This window comes from Pelodiscus sinensis, chromosome 5 (assembly GCF_052426305.1).
Source record: "Pelodiscus sinensis isolate ZL-2025 chromosome 5, ASM5242630v1, whole genome shotgun sequence".
In the NCBI taxonomy this organism is placed as follows: Eukaryota; Metazoa; Chordata; order Testudines; family Trionychidae; genus Pelodiscus; species Pelodiscus sinensis.
This window is the reverse complement of record NC_143056.1, coordinates 81830494-81850374: the sequence shown is the minus strand read 5'-3', so window position 1 is coordinate 81850374 and position 19881 is coordinate 81830494. Positions and strand designations below refer to the sequence as shown.

At 40.8% G+C, this 19881-nt stretch overlaps 3 protein-coding genes across 5 annotated transcripts in view; 1 reads left to right on the top strand and 2 right to left on the bottom strand.

Moving 5' to 3' along the window:
• LOC102449934 (transmembrane protein 263-like) overlaps positions 1–3550 on the bottom strand; it is a 404675-nt gene extending 401125 nt beyond the window's left edge. Inside the window, exons 1-2 of one of the 3 annotated variants that reach the window (XR_012903537.2) lie at positions 3441–3550; positions 3194–3276 (exon numbers count right to left, since the gene is read on the bottom strand). The gene's annotated coding sequence lies outside the window, so the exon portion shown is untranslated. Of the gene's footprint in view, positions 1–3193; positions 3277–3440 lie in introns of those variants that run through there. The other 2 variants (XM_075927549.2, XM_075927555.2) reach the window with 2 other exon arrangements.
• LOC102454145 (astacin-like metalloendopeptidase) overlaps positions 1–6775 on the top strand; it is a 24740-nt gene extending 17965 nt beyond the window's left edge. Inside the window, exon 12 of the mRNA XM_075927546.2 lies at positions 887–6775. Within this exon, the coding sequence (XP_075783661.2) occupies positions 887–900 (14 nt within the window). The 3' untranslated portion in view covers positions 901–6775. The remainder of the gene's footprint in view (positions 1–886) is intronic.
• LOC102449691 (astacin-like metalloendopeptidase-like) lies at positions 5745–19881 on the bottom strand. Its single transcript, NM_001286894.1, is given in 12 exon segments — positions 5745–6079; positions 7075–7300; positions 8028–8143; positions 9228–9355; positions 10921–11005; positions 11143–11321; positions 12119–12236; positions 13761–13901; positions 14764–14832; positions 17336–17401; positions 19552–19576; positions 19819–19881. Coding segments are annotated over 12 exon segments (1233 nt in total). The 5' UTR covers positions 19876–19881; the 3' UTR covers positions 5745–6056.

The window sequence follows — 19881 nt, the reverse complement described above, 5'->3', positions numbered from 1 at the left end:
TCCAGAGTTTAGTGTGAATGTAACCTGTTAACATTTCACTTACAGCCTGGCTAGGCTCCCTGCCTGCAGGATCTTGGTTAAGTGGTTAAATTTAACTGGTTAACTTAGATTTTACATCCTTAATAGATATTGAACTCTTAGATTTGATCTTAAGTTTCTCAGTGGGCATTTCTGTGCACTCAGTTTGTGAAAAATAGGGTCATTCAAGTTCTGTTGAAAAGCTGTCCCTGGAGATGAAACATAAGACAAACATTGAGGGGAAGAAGGATGTGAAGTTAAAGGCTCTCATTACAATTATGACTGATTTTAGGTCGTAAAAGTCCTACTAGCTTTGTCTGTTTGCATATGTATAACACACTGAGACGTTTCGAGTTTTACCCTAGCAGTTTGTAAAAATATAGATGCACATGGTACACTCAAGCCTTTTTGAAGCATAACAGATTTCCTGTCCCAGTTTTGAACATCCTTGTTCTGTGAGGCTGCACATTCAGAATTCTTTTCGCACAGGCCAAGAGAAGCCTCAGAGTGATTTAATGTTCCCCATCTCTAATGGCTTAAGTTCTAGTCCATAACCCGTTGAAGTCAAAGAGAGCTCAGTGCCTGATCCAAAGCCTGCTATGGCTCAGATTCTCAAACATAGGTAGCTACCTAACTCCCACTGATTTCAGTAGGCAAGCACCTTATTATCCTTGTGGAGAGAAACCTAAGTACATTATCTCCACTATGCTTTCAGCATCTGCTGGCATAGGATAAAGGAAATGAACCATCCTTTGAACTTGGCCCTCTACAGGGTAGCATACAGCACTAGCACGCTATACTTCAACTCATTATATACATGCTCCTTGAATTGACACTTGCTACAGTTACAAACGTTCTGTTATTGCAGTTACACCATCATGAAGAAAACTCAAGGAAAGTCTTGTTTCCCCGGTACTAAGCAAAAAGAAGAGTGCGCCCAGAAGGATTCCAATTCGTCTTGCTCTTTACCATTTGCCTGCAATAGTTTTTCAGTTACAGATTCATTTTCAACACCAAAATAAATGCTCTTTGTTAATAGATGTAGGAATCTGACCTGTGAACTGATATTTCCTTGATCGGGGGGTTAGAGAAATGGGACTTGGCAATACAATGTGGATCATACACACACACACCTCTTGTAAGAGCCAGTTTCCTAGAGCTGTAAATTGTTCCCATATTGCACATGGTGGTCTCCTTAGCTTTGCACGTAGGCTGGAGAATGGAACAAAACTGCATTGATCCATGCAGGGGTCTCTTTGGCCTTGTCATCACCACTGAAAGGGCGCATTTTAACACCACAGGTTAACTAATGTGTCTGAGCTATTCTAAATAGAAGTGTAGTAACGACAAGGCATTTTAGTGTTACTGAAAGGTAAACTAGATGACCTCAATCCCTGACAGGGGTATAGTGTTGACTTTGCCTGGTTTAACTCAGTAAAACTGAAGAGCCTGTGTTATGCTGACGCATTGAACCAAACTTGGGACCTCTGCAGCTTAGCGCATGAGCTTTTACTGCCAGTAGACTCTCAGCTAAGGCCATAGAGCACACTCCTCCTCGCTCTGTAACTAGTCCAAGTGCCGCTTCACAAGACAGTGAACTGCATCAAGTGTGTAGATTACACTTGTGTTTTGTCTCTGGATAGCCCACAAATGTTAGTTCTCCCATAGCACACAACCTCTCAGTGATAAAAAAAATTCAATCAGAGAAGACAGTTTTGAGATGCAGGAATGACCTAAATGCTATCTGGGGGCATTCCAGAAATGGAAGGCAAAAAATCAGCTAAAAGTATGAAATCCATGGGCATAAATCAAAGCCAATCTGTCATTTTCCTTGCTGCCATGGCCTAAGTCAGCTCTGCAGTATCCTCTGTTCACAGCATCCTCACCCTTCACTCCTTGTTCATGCTCACTTGCTTCCCAGTAGGTTGTGCCCACAAAAGCTCATGATACCATCTACATTTTGTTAGTCTAAAGTGCTGCGGGACTATTTGCTGTTTTATTTTTTTAAGTATTAACATTAAGATATATAGCTGCAATGCTTTATCTTCAACCTACTATCCTTTGGCTCTTAACCTTCTACCTGGCAGAGTCCCTGTAGCCCCTTTCCAAGCTTCATTGTATATTGGAACATCTGTGCACATAGCCTACATACACGAGATGGTAAGCTTTCTAGGGCAGGGTCTGTCTCTGTAGATGCCTAGCACAATGAGGCCCCAGTCCTGATTGTATTGCAGTAGTGCCCAAAGACCCCAATACATCAGCATTAGTGACAGAAGCAGTTTTTCTTGAAATAATAATAATAATAATAAAGAAGCCCTAATTCTTATTGGTAGGTATCAAACACTTTACAAGAAGAATCAGTATGATTCCCCCTTGTCACAAGAAGGGAAACTGAGGCACAGAGCAAGGTTGGGACTTGCTCAAGATTACCAAACTAGTAGAGCTAGGAATGGCCCAGGGACGCACTCAGCCCTGAGTTACAGGCTGTAGATGCAGCCTGGGGGCCGGATCTGGCCCGCCTAACATTTAGATTCAGCCCACGGACTACATTTGGCCACTTCCTATTTATATCCTGCTGCCCATGCCACCGAATTTCCAGGCAGTGGCTTAGACAGCAGGATACTGTTTAAACAACTTATGGTCACAATGCTATCTGGGCAGCTCCCAGGCAACGCAAGGGCTTCTATTTAAAGGGCTTGCAGCATCTGGCCCCCCCACTGCCATGTTGCCTGACAGCCACCCACAGTTGCTATGGCTATTTAAAAGGCTTGTGGCTCTAGCTCTGGCCAGGGTAGCAGCACAACCAGGAGCCTTTTAAATAGCTGCAGCAACCCTGGGCAGCTGCCAGGCAACCACAAGCCCTCAGCTGTGTTTTTAATTCAAAGCCTATGGATACCACTTCAGCTGATCCTAGACCCTTACCACATGACTTCTCTCCTGGAGAGGAGCCAGCCTATTGTTTGGAGCAATTCTGTTTCAATGGGAAAGCACTTCAGTCAATAACTAAATCCTCTCTGGTATCATAGCCCTTTGCCACCCGCATTTAGCACCTCCAGTCACTGGCCACATCAGTCGTAGGCTCACCCCCACCATCAGGGTGACCCACCAACAAGCAATTCAAAAACCTTATGTGAACTCTCTCATCCTGACTCAGGGCCCAGGGGTTCTTACACACCTTGTTTCAGGGCTCCATAGTCTCTTGGTGTTTCTTGGCTCCACCACCTCTCATGGTGCTTGCCAGTCTTCCCCTTTTGCCTCCTGCAACAACACCAAGTGAAATTATGAATTAAAACCACTTAAAACCACCTGAGGCAGGAATTTTCATCCCTCATAAGTTTCCCCTGGGCTCTATTCCTCAGTTAACTGTTTGCCAGAGTTTTCTCCCTACAGGCCCAGGCCCTGCCTCTTTTATTAGAGCTCACCTCTAGAGTCTACCACACTGGCAGCAACTATATGTCTTTCCTGGTCTCTTACCAGAGTTCTCTACCCAGTAAGAACATTCCTCTTCCCTCCTTCACATAGTCTACTGCAACACTCCCCTCATTCCATTCTAGTTCTTTCCACTATAGTGACCATGCACCTGGGACCCATCTTAAATTAGGCCTGGTCCACCCTCCAGGTGCAAGCAGGGGCCCTAATTGAACGCTCCAATTCCAGTTAACTCTTTCAGAGCCTGTGTGGAACAGTGTTCCCTCTAATCTGGGACAGCACAGCCCCACAACTGCTTAATCAGCCCCGCCCAGTCAGGCAGCTCCCTGTGCGGAGTCCTGAGCCCCTGACTGGGTGTGGCTGGTTGAGCAGTTGCAGGGCTGTGCTGCCCCTCAGCTTAGAAGGAACCCTGCTGTGCAGTACACACCTTATCGCAAGCTCCCAGTATGAAGCAGAATTCATAAGCTGTACAGACAGAGTCCCCTAAGTGTTATTGCCAGTCCTTATAATTTGGGTCTGAATGTTTACACAGGTTGGAGCAAATTCAGACTGAGCTGAGTGCTTGGACAGTTGATAAATAAGTTTTAGGCCTTCTCTCTTGATAAACTACTGAGTTCTTATTAAACATTACAGTCAGGGTCAGCCAGGCCTTCAGTATGTACAGTCAGAGCCTGACCTGGCATTCAGAATAGTTTTATTATTTACATTTGTGCAAAGTGGGTGTAGACTGCTCCTAAATCAGAATCACTTTTCATGGGTATAAATGACTCTGCCAAGCAGCTAAGGACTCCACAAGGTGCAAAGCAGCAGAAAGTCAGGGTCTCAGTTTTTCAAGATGATGGGGCCCTGTGGCTATCTAGACATTTTTTCCACCATATGTGATTCACACATGTCATGATATATTAAATGCTCATCCTGGTGAGGTGATTATGGGGGCAGTTTAACATGAAAACAGCAAAGGCTTTGGGAGTTTGGATGTGCATGTATAGGGTGTTTTGGTTTTTCTTCATCTAAAGATGAATTGTAAGTTTGCTTGCAGCATCACAAATGATATCTTGTCTTGACTTTTCTGGTTAAAGGGCATTCTTCTTCTATTGTTTTGCCCAAAGTCTAAAGTTTCGCCCGTGTCTGTGTTTGTCTGCTGATTGCTGTGGAGCACAATATTGTGAATACCTTGTATTTTTATCTTAGAATTTTCTTTAGCTGTAACAGTATTGGGACTTATCACACATCCGTGACAGATATTGCAACCCTAAGCAATATCTTTGGAGACCCTATCGTATTAAGTTTGTGTATCCCTGTAGGCCAGAGGTTGGACACAGCTTTTCCACAACTCCAGAAACCAAAAAACAGTGAGGAGTGATTAAGGTGAATTCCTTAGGTTGCAAACCTGTCCAGAAGCTCAAACTAGGTTTATTAGAGACCATCAGACAAAGGAAAGTCTTTTGGAATAAAAAGGCTGCATTTAAGCTAAGAGTCTTCTTTCTGACCCAAGAAGTAGCCAGTACCTTCTGTTCAAGGCTATGTGGTAGCCTTTAGCTTTTGGTGATGCCCTGCTCGCTGCCTAGGTTCACCAGCTTTCTTGACTGAACAGATTGGAAGCCATTGGTGTGAGTAGTGTCTGGTTTGTCTGGTTGGGAAAGATAGCAAACCTAGCAATGCCTCAGGGAAAGACAGCAACAGGCAGGTGCTGGCCATTAGACAGCCTAGCTTGCTGGGGGGTATCACAGCATGTGGCAGCAAGCCATGCAGCCCAAACCCATGGGCCAAAGGGAACGGGACAAGGCTCTCTGCCCAGACACATGTTGGCAGGTAACTTAACACCTGACTAAAAACCATTGCAATGGACCAGGGAATGGATGATACAGATGCAGCTACTTGGAAACTATGGCGACATCATAGCGCTATTCTGATTCCATTCAACAGAGGGCAGGGGTAGCAAATTCTGCAGCCATTCTATACATAAGAATTTCTTTTTTATGCTTTTTCTTTGGGTATGATAATGGGTTTGAAGAGCTTAATACGCTCTATAATGAGCATAAAAAAGATAATAGGAATAGCGGTTTCTATTAAATGTCAAAGGCAGAGAAATCCAAATAAGGCATATAATGAACTCCAGGATTTCACCCCTGGATTTACAAACATCATTACTATTGAAAAAAACCACACACCCCAAAACAGATAATTTGTGTATAAAAAAGCACAGAGGTGAAAAGAGGTCCATCAAAATACTATAGAACCCCAACTACAATTTAATGAAGTGGGTCCCCCCTCAAAAAAGTACAAGAAAGATGGACTTTTTTAAAAGAAGATTTTATTAAAATATCATTAGTTAAATAAAAAGAGACAATAACTTAACTGTGCAGACAATAACTTTATATGCTCGTGTCGAGGACTGATCTTATGTGACACAAAAGGGGATACAGAGGACATAAAATTCCCATATACTCTAGAATCAGGGAGCACACTTGCTAGAGAACCTGGAGAGTTTGATTCATAAAGAATAAAAATTTCCTTTTGATTATAGCAGGAAAGGAAGCAAAATAGCAAAGGCATAATTTATATATTCACAGAATAAATTCTTCCTTTCAGAGTCTATGCCGATCTTCTCATGTGGCACGTGGTGTCTTTACTGTTAAAAAAAAGAAGAGAATATTGAATTTGCAGTACTATCTTGCTTTGTGAACACTGGTTTGTGTGAACTATATGATTACTGGGGTGCCAGACAATGCTGTTTTCTGGTCAGGACATTTGTGCATCTCTCTCTAGTAGTTGAGAAGTAATCCCTGAAACACACACAAATCCAGCATACTTTCCTCTCCATACATGTCCATAACCATCATTAGCATGAATGGATGTAACATACAGACATCAGAGTCCAACCCTTAGGGAATCCCAAGTGGTCCCGAGAAAACATTTTTGTGGGGGAGCAGAATGAGGGAATGAAATCAACAGATCTTTAACTGGTAGGAAGAATTATTGGTCAGAAATATTGCCTGTTATGTAACCTCTTTCCCAAGTAATCTGCCTTTCTGTGTGTCTCTCTGGTCCCTCTGAATTGTGGGCTTGTGAGCTGGATCCATTACAAAGGAGCCATATTTTTATACATAATGATGATTTATCTTGTGTAATAAAATAATATACAAGACAAACTGCATTGTTGTGCTGTTATTTAACACAGATTTTATTCTCTTAGCTGGGGTAAATAAAGTAACACCATTTTCATCAGGAGGGCTGCAGTCTTAGAGGAATAGCTTCAAAAGCACTTTCCATTGTCCTCTGCTCCCACTCAAGTCAATAAAACGAGTTTTACCCGCTGACTCCATGGGAGCAGAGGCAGGCCAGCAGAGTGCTTCTGAAAATCCTGCCCTTGGCAATATATTAGGCAAACTCGATCCAAATTTTACTTAAAGTTCAAACTGTAGAGTCTGGGAACCACATCACCTTGATGACCTCGCTAGTGTTAACGAATGTGCTCCATCTGCTGAAATTAGTTACTGAATCATGACAAGACGGATCTTGTTACATCAGCAAAGCAAGCTGAGGGATGATGATAAAGCTAAAAGACTTCAGATGTAACATTGTTTGTATCTGATTCTCTGTCATTCTTCCTTTGCTTGGACCTACCAGAGGTGTAGGAAGCCTTGAAGCCGGTGGCTGCACCAGTGCCGCCTCTGACAAACTCCACAAGCATGTTTTTGCCAGAAGCTGTTATTGTTGGGGGACTCTCTGTCCCACAAGTCTTGTTCAGTAGAACCTCAGAAGACTGGCTGACTCCATCATATATTTTTATATACTCAGTTTTACAGTCTTTGGAGGTTTGCAGATTAAAGGCATCAAACTGCAAAGAAACCTGAAAGGAAAGAGGAAACAGCCCTTTTAATGCCCACCAATCAGATTCATTTTAGACAGGTTCCTTTAGAACAGAGTAAGTTGAAACTGGATATGAACCAGAACTGGAATTAGTTATCTATCATCTCCTCCCATGTCCTGAACTTTTGTGGTTCAGATAAACCAGACAGAGCCCTGAGCAGATAAAACATTTTGTATCCTCATCAGTTTCCCCCAAATGAGCTGCAGATATCCACATCTGTGGATGTGGTACCTGAGGATATCAAGCAGATATCCACACATTTGTAGGCTTCTAGATACAAAAGGTGTATCCACATTTGCATCTGTATATGCAAAAGAACTGTGTATACCTGCATCCACATATACAGATGCAGTACCAACGGATATAAAGCAGATAGCTGCAGATTTGCAGGGCTCTAAGAACAGGATCTGAATGTGAACTGCCATTCCATTGGTTTTGCAAAACTAAGATCCAACCAATGAAGTTTTTCAAAATCAAAACTACTCCTGTCTTTTTCTATCCCTAGTTTAAGCATGTGAATATGAATGTTATAAATTAGAGAAAGAAAATAGCTATTATGTCAGCTGTATATCCCAAGAAAGGAACTTAATTTGAAATCTGTGTCATGTTCTATCTGGCAACTGAAGTGTAACAAACAAAGCTAAATGCATAATCAGACAGACATCAGTACAATTACATATAAAAAACTATCAGATCCCATAATTACCCTTTTGGATGGGATTCGGATGAGACTAAAACAGGTAGCATTGCCTGAGTTCTTTGACTGGTAGCTTTCAGAGCTCAGTGACCCAGATGGGCTATCAAGGATGATGCTGCAGCGATCTGACAGAAAAAAACAAAAACAAAGATTATACCAGAATCAGATTTAGAGACTCTTTTACATTCAAGTCAGGTACAGCGTGCTCTGGTTAGAATGAAATGATCTCCATATTGTTATCTGTCAACCTTAATGTTAAAGTCTTTCCATATATGCAGTAGTTAAATTCACTCCACTAAATGAAGAGATGCGTAATTCTAATTTGCAGATCATTCATAAATATCTATATTGAAATAACAAGTACATAGCACGAGGGGAAAGCACCAGATTTTTGTATCTAAAGTCCAGAACCAAACAAAGGGCCATACGTTTACAATTTCTTTTTACACGTGTAAGAAGAATGTGAGAAAATGTAATTTTTCCGAGGGATTGGCATATGAGCTGAATGGGTTTCCAGTAGTGATGGGGAAAGTCAGCAAAGTATCTTCTTTTTCTGGAGGATGTTTTCTACTCATCCTGATTCCCCCGAGACTTAGAATTTAGTTTTGTATTTTGAATGGGAGGGACTATGCCTTCTCTGGTAGTTAAAATTAAAGAGTTAAATATTTATTATTTTAAAATGTTAATTATAATGTAAGTGTTTAAAAATCTGTAGGTTTTGGATGGATAAGCTGTGACTAAACTGTTTCAGATTGGAGAGGCTCAACACTGGTTTTGGTCTTTTGAGCTCTGAAATCACCTATGTCTGCAGTCAGAGATTAGTGTGATAACAGATGCTTTGAAGTTCTTATAGTTGTTTTTTGAGTTCCACAGAAGTCAAATGACCGAAAGGAAGCACACAATGGAAAGACTACATGGGCCAAATTCAGAGCACTTCCATGGAACTACACCCTCTTACACCAAGGATGAGTTGGTCCAACAGATTTGGAAACAAATCGTATACTGTGTAGTCAAGATGTGTCCCAGTCTTCATCTTTGGTTTGCAGGTTCAGTCTCTGAATACCTGCCATGTGTTCTCACTGCACACAACGACCCACTGAACATAGCAGTTTCAGGATGTTCCAGATGCAGCATCTCTCTACAGGGCTACTCTAGTACCTCTGTGAGGGCTCTGAACAGTAGATGAGCGGATGGATATGATGCACTTACTGCAGTTGTAGAGCTTGTTGATTTTGGCCACATCCAGGTTACTCAGTCCATATCTCTGCCCAACAGGTACAGAGGCATCAGGAATTGGCACAATTGTTGCTTTCCCAGGGGTGTTAGAAAAAGCATTTCTGCAGGAACAAGAAGAATCACGTTATCTATATCTAAAGACATTTTACAGTATTCATTTGTATAATCCATATGCTTTACACCAAGAATAATATGTGCATTAATACTCCCACCCTACATTACAGCTGTATAATTCTTGTGACCAACCATTTCATCTAGAAAAGTAATGAATACTGAGTACATGGTACATTCATCCCTATGTAGAGGACCAGCACCAGTCTGGCCTAGGCACCACCTAACACCAAATTCATGGAGTTACCTTAATGGTGAATTTGGCCCAATAATCATACTTTAAAGTACACTTTAGCTCAAGTGATATATAGGTTCTGTTGAAGGAAAATAGTTTCTGCTGTTTATGGTGATGGGTGTGGGTGTGGGGGGAAGGAACATTAGGACATTTCTCTTATTCTTAAAGCTAATTTTTACAAAAATCTAAATCTGAGGCCAAATTTTAGCTGACAGTCAGCTATATGACCACCTGAAGAAATTATGTGTCCCTTTAAGGCCACCAGATTGGACTCCGAGAACCCCAGTACTATTGAGGACTTAACACAGAGACCAATCCAAGGTTAAGGTCCTGATTTTTAAAGCTTTGTATAAGACTGGTCCTAGATATCTTGGAAGCTGCACCTTCCCCCATGATTATGATCTCCTGCAGGATCTGTGTTCCATGGGAGCTCCAAAAACTAAAAGGAATGATGAAGGATCATGACCATGGAAGAAAGAAGCTTCACAGTAGCCACTCTTAAAACTATGGACTTCATGGACACATAACATTAGAATGGCCACTGACCCCATTATATTGTGAGCTAAATGTAAAACTTAACTCTTTGTTCAAGCTTTCCATTGTTCTTGGGATTCACGAAAACAAAAGAATTCCCAAAAGCCAAATCAACCCCCACTCACCATGACAAAGCCCTCTTTGTTTACCTCTTTTGTCAGGGGTGCAGGGCAGAGAGAGAGAGCTGTTGTCATATTTAACTTGGCGGTTTTCACATACTGTGGAGATGAGGTCCACATGAGTACCAACAGAAATTGTCCAGAGCACATGGTGTTAGAATGCAGAGAAGTAGTATGTAGTACTGTTAATAACAGAACATTGGAACCTGGCCTATTTGTCTGCTTGGATGCATTTCCACGACACACTATGTTTGCCAATTGATAATAAATGTACCCATCTGTGGTTGAGGCCTAGTAATCAATGTCCTCAGTAGTGACAAGTGAGACATAATGCTCTTATGTGACTGCCTTGAAGACTTTCAGAAACAAGATCAAACAACAGTGCTGTCAAAAGTATCTTTTATATAAACTTGATCTGGATGTCATGTGAGGAGAATAAATATGGAACAATCCTTACCGCCCTGTCAAAGAACTTTACTCAGGAGATACAGGATAATGAACTTATCCTGCAGAAAGGGTCTATTTGAACTGAATCACAATCAATCATATTTTCATCAGGAAAAATTTAAAGTTGATAATTATAAAGGATAATTGTGTCTCCTAAGTTTCACGAAGAGATTTTGTCTCTATTCACCTTCAGGAACTGAAATCCCACATTCCAACTTACGTGCCATAGTGCATCACTGAGGAATAGTCATACTGAAGGCCCAGGTTGTTGGAGTTCTCAATTTTCTTAAAGTTGCCTTCATTACCTGTAATATACAATATCATCCTTAGATATATCAGTTCCCCCCTCCGCCCCCGCTTTCCAGGAACAAAGACCAGATAGGAACAATAAGACATTAATTAATCCAGCCTCTGCACTAAAAAAGAGTTCCAGTGCACCTACCTGAACTAATGTACTCCCACATGATCTTTATATAATTGTCTCTGTCACTTCGAGCCTGTTCATGTAGAAAGCCCAGTGCATGGTTCAGCTCATGCTGAATTATCCCTTTCCACATACAGCCTTGTTTCATCACAGATACAATCTGCCCACCTCCAATCTTTCCATAGTGGGACCAGCAGCTGAGAAGAAAAGTAAACACCAAAAGAGAGGAAGAACCATATAAAGTTTGCTTTCAAACAGCTGTGGGAACTGTACAGAGAATTTCAAAATACAGTTTATTAAAGGAGTGAATGGCCATTCTCTTCTATCTTTTGTGATATCAGGGGCACATACAAGGGTGAAATTCAACCTCGTGCTGACAGCCAATGCAAGACCTAAACAACACTTAAGTTCCACATAAATCCTTAAGAGTGGTGCAGATGCTGTCCGCCTGCACAGGGTGAACTATACCCACTGCTCCTTAGAAACATGAATTTTCTAAAACTACTGTAAAGTTTATCTTGAGGTTGCTTTTAGGGAATGAGCAAACTTGACGGCATTTTGAATTGCAGGGATATTGGACAATTCTCCCTAGGCTGGATTTTTGGCCTTGACAGACTACTATGCCCCCAACTTAGAGGGCTAATTCTTCCGTGATATATTAAAATTGATACTTCCTGATGCAAATTAAGAATCATATTGTGTTCAAGTGTGTGCTATAATGCCCAGGCACAGTAGCATGCATTGGGATTGCAATTTCTATCTTCATGCTGCTTTTCCTGGGTTTGAGAGTTAAGTCTGCATTTGGTTAGTTCATGATGTTGCTTCTCGTTGCATAACACTGAGCATTAGACTTTGTATGCTCAAATGGCGTGGAGCTTCTCGAATAAATCCTGTTCACTTTCCCCACTACATCCTCTCAAGATTTAAGAAGCAAAGGCATGAAAGGTGGGATAGAAAAACTTTTTTAATAAGAAACAGTGCCAGAGGGACTTACCCTTTCCCTGACTTAATATTTAGATAGTCCAGTTCTGTGGTGCGATTCACAAAATCAATACAAGTTAGAGTTTCAAACTCTGCCATGGCTTCACTAAACCTCTGCATTTGTGCCTCATCTGGGGAAGAAAGTGTTAATTTACTTGTTGCACAAAAACAATTATATGAAGCATAACAGTCAATGTATGATCAAAATGAGGCTTATGAGGAATTTAAGTGGCAAGTCAATCTCATGCAGAATTTCACCCTAACAGTTTTAATGGTGATAAGTCTCAGAGGGGTAGCCAGGTTAGCCCGTATCTGTAAAAATAACGAAGAATCTTGTGTGGTTAAAGACTAACTGATTTATTTGGGCATAAGCTTTCACAGGTCAAAATCACTTTGTCCAATGCATGAATGACGAAGTGCTTTTGACCCATGAAAGCTTATACCCAAATAAATCTGTTAGGGTACGTCTACACTTGCTCCTAGTTCGAACTAGGGATGCAAATGTGGGTGACCGAAATTGCTAATGAAGCGGGGATTTAAATATCGAAATTGCTAAAATACCAAAATTGTTAATGAAGCGGGGATTTCATTTTTTGAGGAGTAATGTTAGTTCAAACCAAGGGGTTTGGTTCGAACTAATACGTCCCAGCGTGCACTTTCACTTTCGAAACAGCTGTTGAGCGGAGTAACGCTCCAGCGAGATTATGCTAATGAAGTGCAGGATATTTAAATCCCTGCTTCATTAGCAATTTCGGTCGCCTACATTTGCATCCCTAGTTCAAACTACGGAGCAAGTGCAGACATATCCTTAGTCATTAAGGTGCCATAAGACTCCTTGTTGTTTCAATGGCATAGTGCAAGGCCCTTTTCTTAGGCTACGTCTAGATTGCAAGCCTCTTTCGAAAGAGGCTTTTTCAAAAAATATTTTTGAAAAAGCCTCTTTCAAAAAAGAGCATCTAGACTAAAAACAGTACTTTCGAAAAAGCAAGCCACAGTCTGGCAGTCTGAATGCCAGGCAGTCTGGATGCTCTTTCAAAAAAGCACAGTTTGCATTACATAGTACCTTTTTTCAAAAGAGCACTTTCAAAAAAAGGCGTTCTTCCTCGTAAAACAAGGTATTCTATGGTCAAAAAAACTGCCATGTTCTTTCGATTTACTTTCAAAAGAATGCAGAGGCAGTGTAGATGTAGGGGACGTTTTTTTGAAAAAAGGCCACTTTTTCGAAAAATCCCTGTAGTCTAGACACACCTTTCCAGTTGTTCTAATGATTTGGACAGTAGTCTAGTTTCTGAGTTTCTCATCTTAGATTATAGGGATGATGGTTGATTATTATGGGCAATTCTTTTGAACCATGTGATTAAAATAATTAATGCATCCACAAGGTAATGCAAGAGACACATCCCTTACAAAGTGTATATAATATATCTTATCACTGTCTGCACGAGAATAGTCAGCAGCATGGGTACAATTAACCTGAGACAATTGCTCTCTTTTCCCACTTATCTCACTGTAATGTATAGCTTGTCTCTGTATGTGTGTCATAAGTGAACTAGTGGCATGTGTTACCTCAAATAGTTACACTGACTAAGTTTGCATTTGAAATTTAATTAATATTTTAATGACAATTAATTAAAAAACATAGACATGCAAATCACCATAGTCGGTCGAGAAGATATAAGGGACACGGACAATTCCATCACTAGACTGGGTCCAAAAACATGGGCGACCCGAACAGCCAATAGCACTTCGGCTCCTTGTCATAACAATATCACCTTCACGCAAGTGCTCGGTGCTGTCTGTGCAGACAGAAGGAGGAATGGAATATGGAAAGATGAGAGGGTTGTTTGGATTGGTTGTTTGGGATGTTCTGGCTCAGTTAGCATTTAGGTAGGGAGGGGTGATGAGAATTGACAGAGAGAGAGGTTTATGCTACCTTAAAAATATCCACATTTCACTATTCAAAATTCAAAACAGAGAACAAAAAAGGGAGTAGGAATGGAAGCTTCAGGAACAGACAGAATGAAGAGGGTATGCAAAGAAATGTATGAGAGACACTAAGAGAAATTTTTATCTGCTGGAATAAAGTCAATTCAAAAGACTGCTGGAAGGGAAAAAGGGGGGAAACAGAATATAGAGAAAAGAAAACTAACGCAATAAATTCAAAAGCACCCAGAAGATTCAAAAAAGAAGTTGGAATGGGGACATAGTGGGTCTGATCAGCCACCAAATATCCCATCTATGAGCACATATTCTGAGGTTTTATGATGGCTGAAGACCCATGGCTACTTACAAGATGTTGGCATTCAAGACAATTAACCAATGATTTAAATATTCAATGATCTTTTTCTAAATCCAAGAAGTACAAAGACATCCAAAATTACATCTAAAGCCATTAACCTGCCTGCACAGTTCAGATTTCTCCAAAATACTTAGCACCTTCAACATCAGACATGCCAGGCACAACTGGACAGATTGACATCCTTTGCAGATTAAAAGACTGCTAAGCAAAAAGAACATGCCTCATCTATAAGTTTGTCTAGAACTCTGTGTGTTCATAAGATCAGAGAAATATTTGCTATTTGCAATTGCTGTAACAGGCAGCAGGAATAAAAGACACGGAAAAGAACCAAGATACGTATACAGCTGTGAAGTCATTACTTGCGTTAGCTTTCAAAATTCGGTTAAAAACATCTTCTTCTGTGTCCGTCACTGCAGCCAGCTCCACTTCTGCACAGAAATGCAAAGATGTCAGTTTGCCTTTCCCAAAGCAACTTCAGACTGGAGTTACTACATTGATTTCATTCAACATATTTCTGATTTACACCAGTGTGTGTGAAATCAAAATCAAGTCCAAAAGAAAATTATGAGATGGTATGGCATAAAACCATTTATTTATTCTGCTCAGAAGTACACAATCTTGTGACCCCCACAAGAGCTATGGTTACTTATTAGTTAACACAGTCTCATAAATCAGTCTATTGTTTTGTGGTTTTTTTATCACCACCCCTCAAGATGCAGATCTTTGGTTCCACTGAATCCAGATTTCATAACTCAGGCCAAATGGATAGACATGAACGGATGTTACACAAACATAAGGCGAAGAATAGACCTTTTTCTCTCTCCGCTTAATGAATAGTTAAAAGCCGCAACAAAAATTGCTTTTACAGGGAACAAATTCAAAAGAGCCTTTGGATCGGATTCTCCACTCTTTTACTCTAGTTTGCAATCAAATTTATCTGTATCAAACGTCAGTCAGTTCTGATCCATTGACCCTGAAACTTCAGTGCAACCTAAAATTCTTCAGTGGCAGCAAATTTTAGAGATGGCTTTAACTGATTCAGCAACATATGAAAAATTACTAAATGTCGGGGACTCTATTAGTCAGTCAAGGGCCTAATTCATTTAGGTGCTTTTAAAATTTCCAGTAGGCACCACTTTGCATCTTTAGACACCGAAACACATTTGTAATTTAGCCCTTGATCTTGAACTTCTTGCCAAGGTCCAGATTGCTTGCTCCAGTTCTATCATAGATGGCGTTCTGGCAGAGCAGGTCTGGGATATTCAAAGGGTTCAGTCCCATTTTTGCCCCTCCCCTGCCAAGATTTTTTACTACTTGTCTCCCTTGCAGAGCGAGCTTGCTATGCTTCTATTGCCTTTCATGCCCTAAATGCCTGCTGAGATGGGGAACTTGATGTGAACAGTTAGGATAAAAGGAAGAGGGGTCAAGATTTTATCCTAATATGAATCTGTTTTTATCAATGCCTGTTGTTTAAATGTGGCAAACAATGTGTTGTTTAAATTTAAAGCTTGGACATCTAAACAAGGTGACTGTATTAATTATTTGTGTACCCGAGCTGGCATTTCAATGCCAATATTCGGTGCCTACATGCTGACCTGAGTATCTGAATGAAAGAGTTCAAAGCCCTATTTAGATATCCAGGCTTGAAAACCAGAATACAAAGGACACAGCTTTTACATGGAATTAGTGGGCAACTTTTTTTTTAAGGCTTGTTGAGTTTGGGATGCACAGATGGAAAACAAGGTCTTATTTTGTATTGTTGCATTTTTTAAATTGTTTACATTGGCTGGCTTGTAAAATCCTAGTAAAGCCAAACCTTTAATTTTCTGTCTACACTATGGATTTGTAGTCTGTAGAAGGAAACAATGGTGTTAAATTTTCCCGAAGTCTTACTCAGAGCTCTGGAGAATGGAAAGTATGAGATAATAGAGTATGTAGTTTCATATCAGTTGCAAGTTGCTGCATTTCTTTCCTTGGGATAAGGGTTCTCTGGGGGTATGTCTACACTACCCTCCTAGTTCGAACTAGGAGGGTAATGTATGCATACCGCACTTGCTAATGAAGCGGGATTTGAATTTCCCGGGCTTCATTAGCATAAGCGGGGAGCCGCCATTTTTAAATCCCCGCTGCTTCGAACCCCGTTAGCGCGGCTACACGGGGCTCGAACTAGGTAGTTCGGACTAGGGTGCCTATTCCGAACTACCGGTACTCCTCGTTTCACGAGGAGTAACGGTAGTTCGGAATAGGACCCTAGTCCGAACTACCTAGTTCGAGCCCCGTGTAGCCGCGCTACACGGGGTTCGAAGCAGCGGGGATTTAAAAATGGCGGCTCCCCGCTTATGCTAATGAAGCCCGGGAAATTCAAATCCCGGGCTTCATTAGCAAGTGCGGTATGCATACATTACCCCGCTAGTTCGAACTAGCGGGGTAGTGTAGACATACCCTGGGTGATTTTGAGGATGCCAGCAAGCCTTCTTTAAAATGCTATGAGCATCAATTACAAACAAAGCACTCGTGTATATTGTGCTTTCAAGGCTACTGCAGCACAGTTTCAGAGTACAACACGAGCAGGCTCATAAGAGTAGCCAGGTTCACTGGCCTGTGTGAAAAAGCAAGAGGCTTGGCCAGCCACCTCCTGGCTCACTATGTGGGGGGTTCAGAACAAGTATTAGGGAAGAACAAGGAACATAATATGTCCAGGTCCTTGCACACCTGCATACGACCAGGTACTCTCAAGCCTAACTTGTCCATAGCTTATTAACGTTGTGTGTCAGGCAGTACACCTACCATATGGCACTCTAGGAAACAAGCAAAGATAGAGACAATGCAGAGCAGTGCTCCAGATCTCATAATAAAATGCTTGTCATTTACAGTCAGAGTAAACTATGAGAGGACTGGAAGTTATTGGGTTCATGTTTTTACATCATTTACCTTGAGTGGATTGTAAGATGTCACTAGAAGGGGTCACGTCACTTGTCGTAGGATAAGCAGTAAAATCTACAAGAGGAAATATGGATGGTAAAGCCTTAGCAAGGTAAACTACCCAGTCCTTGTAACTTTACCCCTGAGCTAAAGCCATACCAAGAGGTGCACCCCTTATGTGCTTGTCTGTTTTTATGCTCTCTGCATCATAATATTTGCGCACCTTTTGGGGGAGGCACATGGTGCACTATGAGGGAAAAGCACAAGGCCTTATTAGTGCTTGTTTGGTTGTTCAAAGGGAAACTTCATCCCTCTCAGAGATGCTCTCCTCTGGGGTTATTAGAACAGCTGGCTTGACCATAAACTCCCAAGGGTTGTCAGCCAGATGATGCTTACCCCCTGCATGTGTGTACAGAGTGAAAGGAAAGATTCCTTGCACCCACTTTCTCATTTCCAACATGCAATCATTTGATCTGAAAGTATTAGGGTGTCTGCAGGTAGAAGTCTCAGCATGCATCTGCTGCATCATGCCTGGTTGCATCATGCCTGCTGCATCATCCCTGGGCTTTGGGTATCAGCAAGGATGGCAATGAACAATGCAGTTCAAAGTTTCTTTAACAACACCATAAATACCAGATTTCACAGAAGAGACAAAAATTGAAATAAAGATAAATTACAACTTTGCAAAATTCCATCGCCCCATAATATTTCCATTAAGGGCCCTAAATAGCTGTGAGCTCCAATGGTTCACTATTCAATGGAGTGTGTTCCTGAGTTGCTTCCAAATTTACTAATTGAAATTTTAGTAATCTGGGAGTGTGCCTTTGTTCTCACATTCTGAGACAGGGAACGAAGGAGGAACTAGTCAGTTTTCATTAGCCGTACCATAGTTCTGAGTATCTCACACAAAATTCCTTTTCACACTTCTTCCTTTGGGGTAACACACAACAGTCTTTGCAATGTCTTATTGCATGGAAGTTCTATTTCAAGTTCTAACTATTTCCATGGCTCTTTTCAAGGAGCTTTTCAATAGGTTCCCTCCATTTCTTCTGATGAAACAAATGAGAGTGAATGGCCCAGATGAGGCTTTATGGTTGCTTGTTTTATATATTTGTGGTTAAGGCCTAGCGCTTGTGAGACCTGGGTTCAATTCCCTTCTGTGCCACATCCTTCCGTGTGACCTTGGGCAAGATCCTTAGCTTCTCTGTGACATTTCCCAAATTTGTAAAAATGGGGATACTGGCACTTCCCAACCTCACAGAGCTTCTGTGAGAATGAATACATTTTAAAAAAGATTGTGAAGCCCTCTGAAATCTGCTAATAAAAATTCTCTCTTTCTCTCTCTCTTTACATACACATATACAAACTATACAACATTATCCATTTGCAACTGCCTTCACTCTATCCCTACAGAAAGCTTTGCCTTCCTTTGCTCTCTGCAGGACTTCAGCCTTTCACTATGGCCTTTGTATCTCCCAACTCTATAGCCATTTGTATGTACAGTTGTGACTGTCTGACTTCAGCCCTATACAATCACATGCACATACATACATATGTACACACCATATTCAAATAACTCTTCTGGCTCCCATCCATTCCAGAATCTAGCACAAAATTGCTCTCTTTGTACATAAAATCTTGGACTTTTTGTAGCTGTCACCATCTCTCAATTTCTCTTCCACTCTCTATACATACAGCACTGACCTTCTTTCATAAAAAGTCCCTCATCTTTACCACAGCGGGTCCATGTGCATTCTTCAGTGCTTTTCCTGCCATCTGACCAGTGCTGCTGAATGTCCTTGCCTTTGTGACTCCATCTCTTTTCCCATTTCAACTGAAAACATCCTTACTCCTTTGTCTGCACCTCTTAATTTCTCATTCCTTCTACTGTTATTTATTATTTAACCCAGTAAAGTGTTCTTTAAAATATAAAGTTTTATTGGTCTGTGACAGTTCATGAAATAGATGGGAAATTGAGCAGAAAGCCAAAATCTCACTGGAAACCAGATAAGTGTAATTTAGTGGCATATCTATTCATGGATAAATAACTTATCAAGACTAGGAGCCTCAGATAGTGTAAATGAATATAACTCTATTGACTTTGCTGGGGCTACACCAAATTACTCCATCTGAAGATCTGGTTATGATATTTTTGTTTTATACAGTCTTATTTTAGTAATTTCTTTACATTTTTATATTTAAATTATTGTATAAATCTTACTTACTTGCATCTTCATATCCATCGTACTCCTGCAAAACCAATATACTTAAGTTTTCATTTTTGAATGTTAACTCAAAAAATCAAATCCAACAACAACAAAGTGAGCGAAATGGAAGAGTCAATCTCAGGCACTGATGTAAAATAACATTACAAACTAATATATTTCTTTTAGAAACATAGCTGGGAAATATTAAAAGGAGAGCTTATCCATCAGTCAAAGAAGCAGAGATCAGATACAGTAAACAGAAGGGTTGTGTGGAATTACTCTCACCTGAATAGGGAAGCCTAGAGTTGAATAAAGAAGAGGTGCAGTAAAGAGTAGGAGCATCTTCAG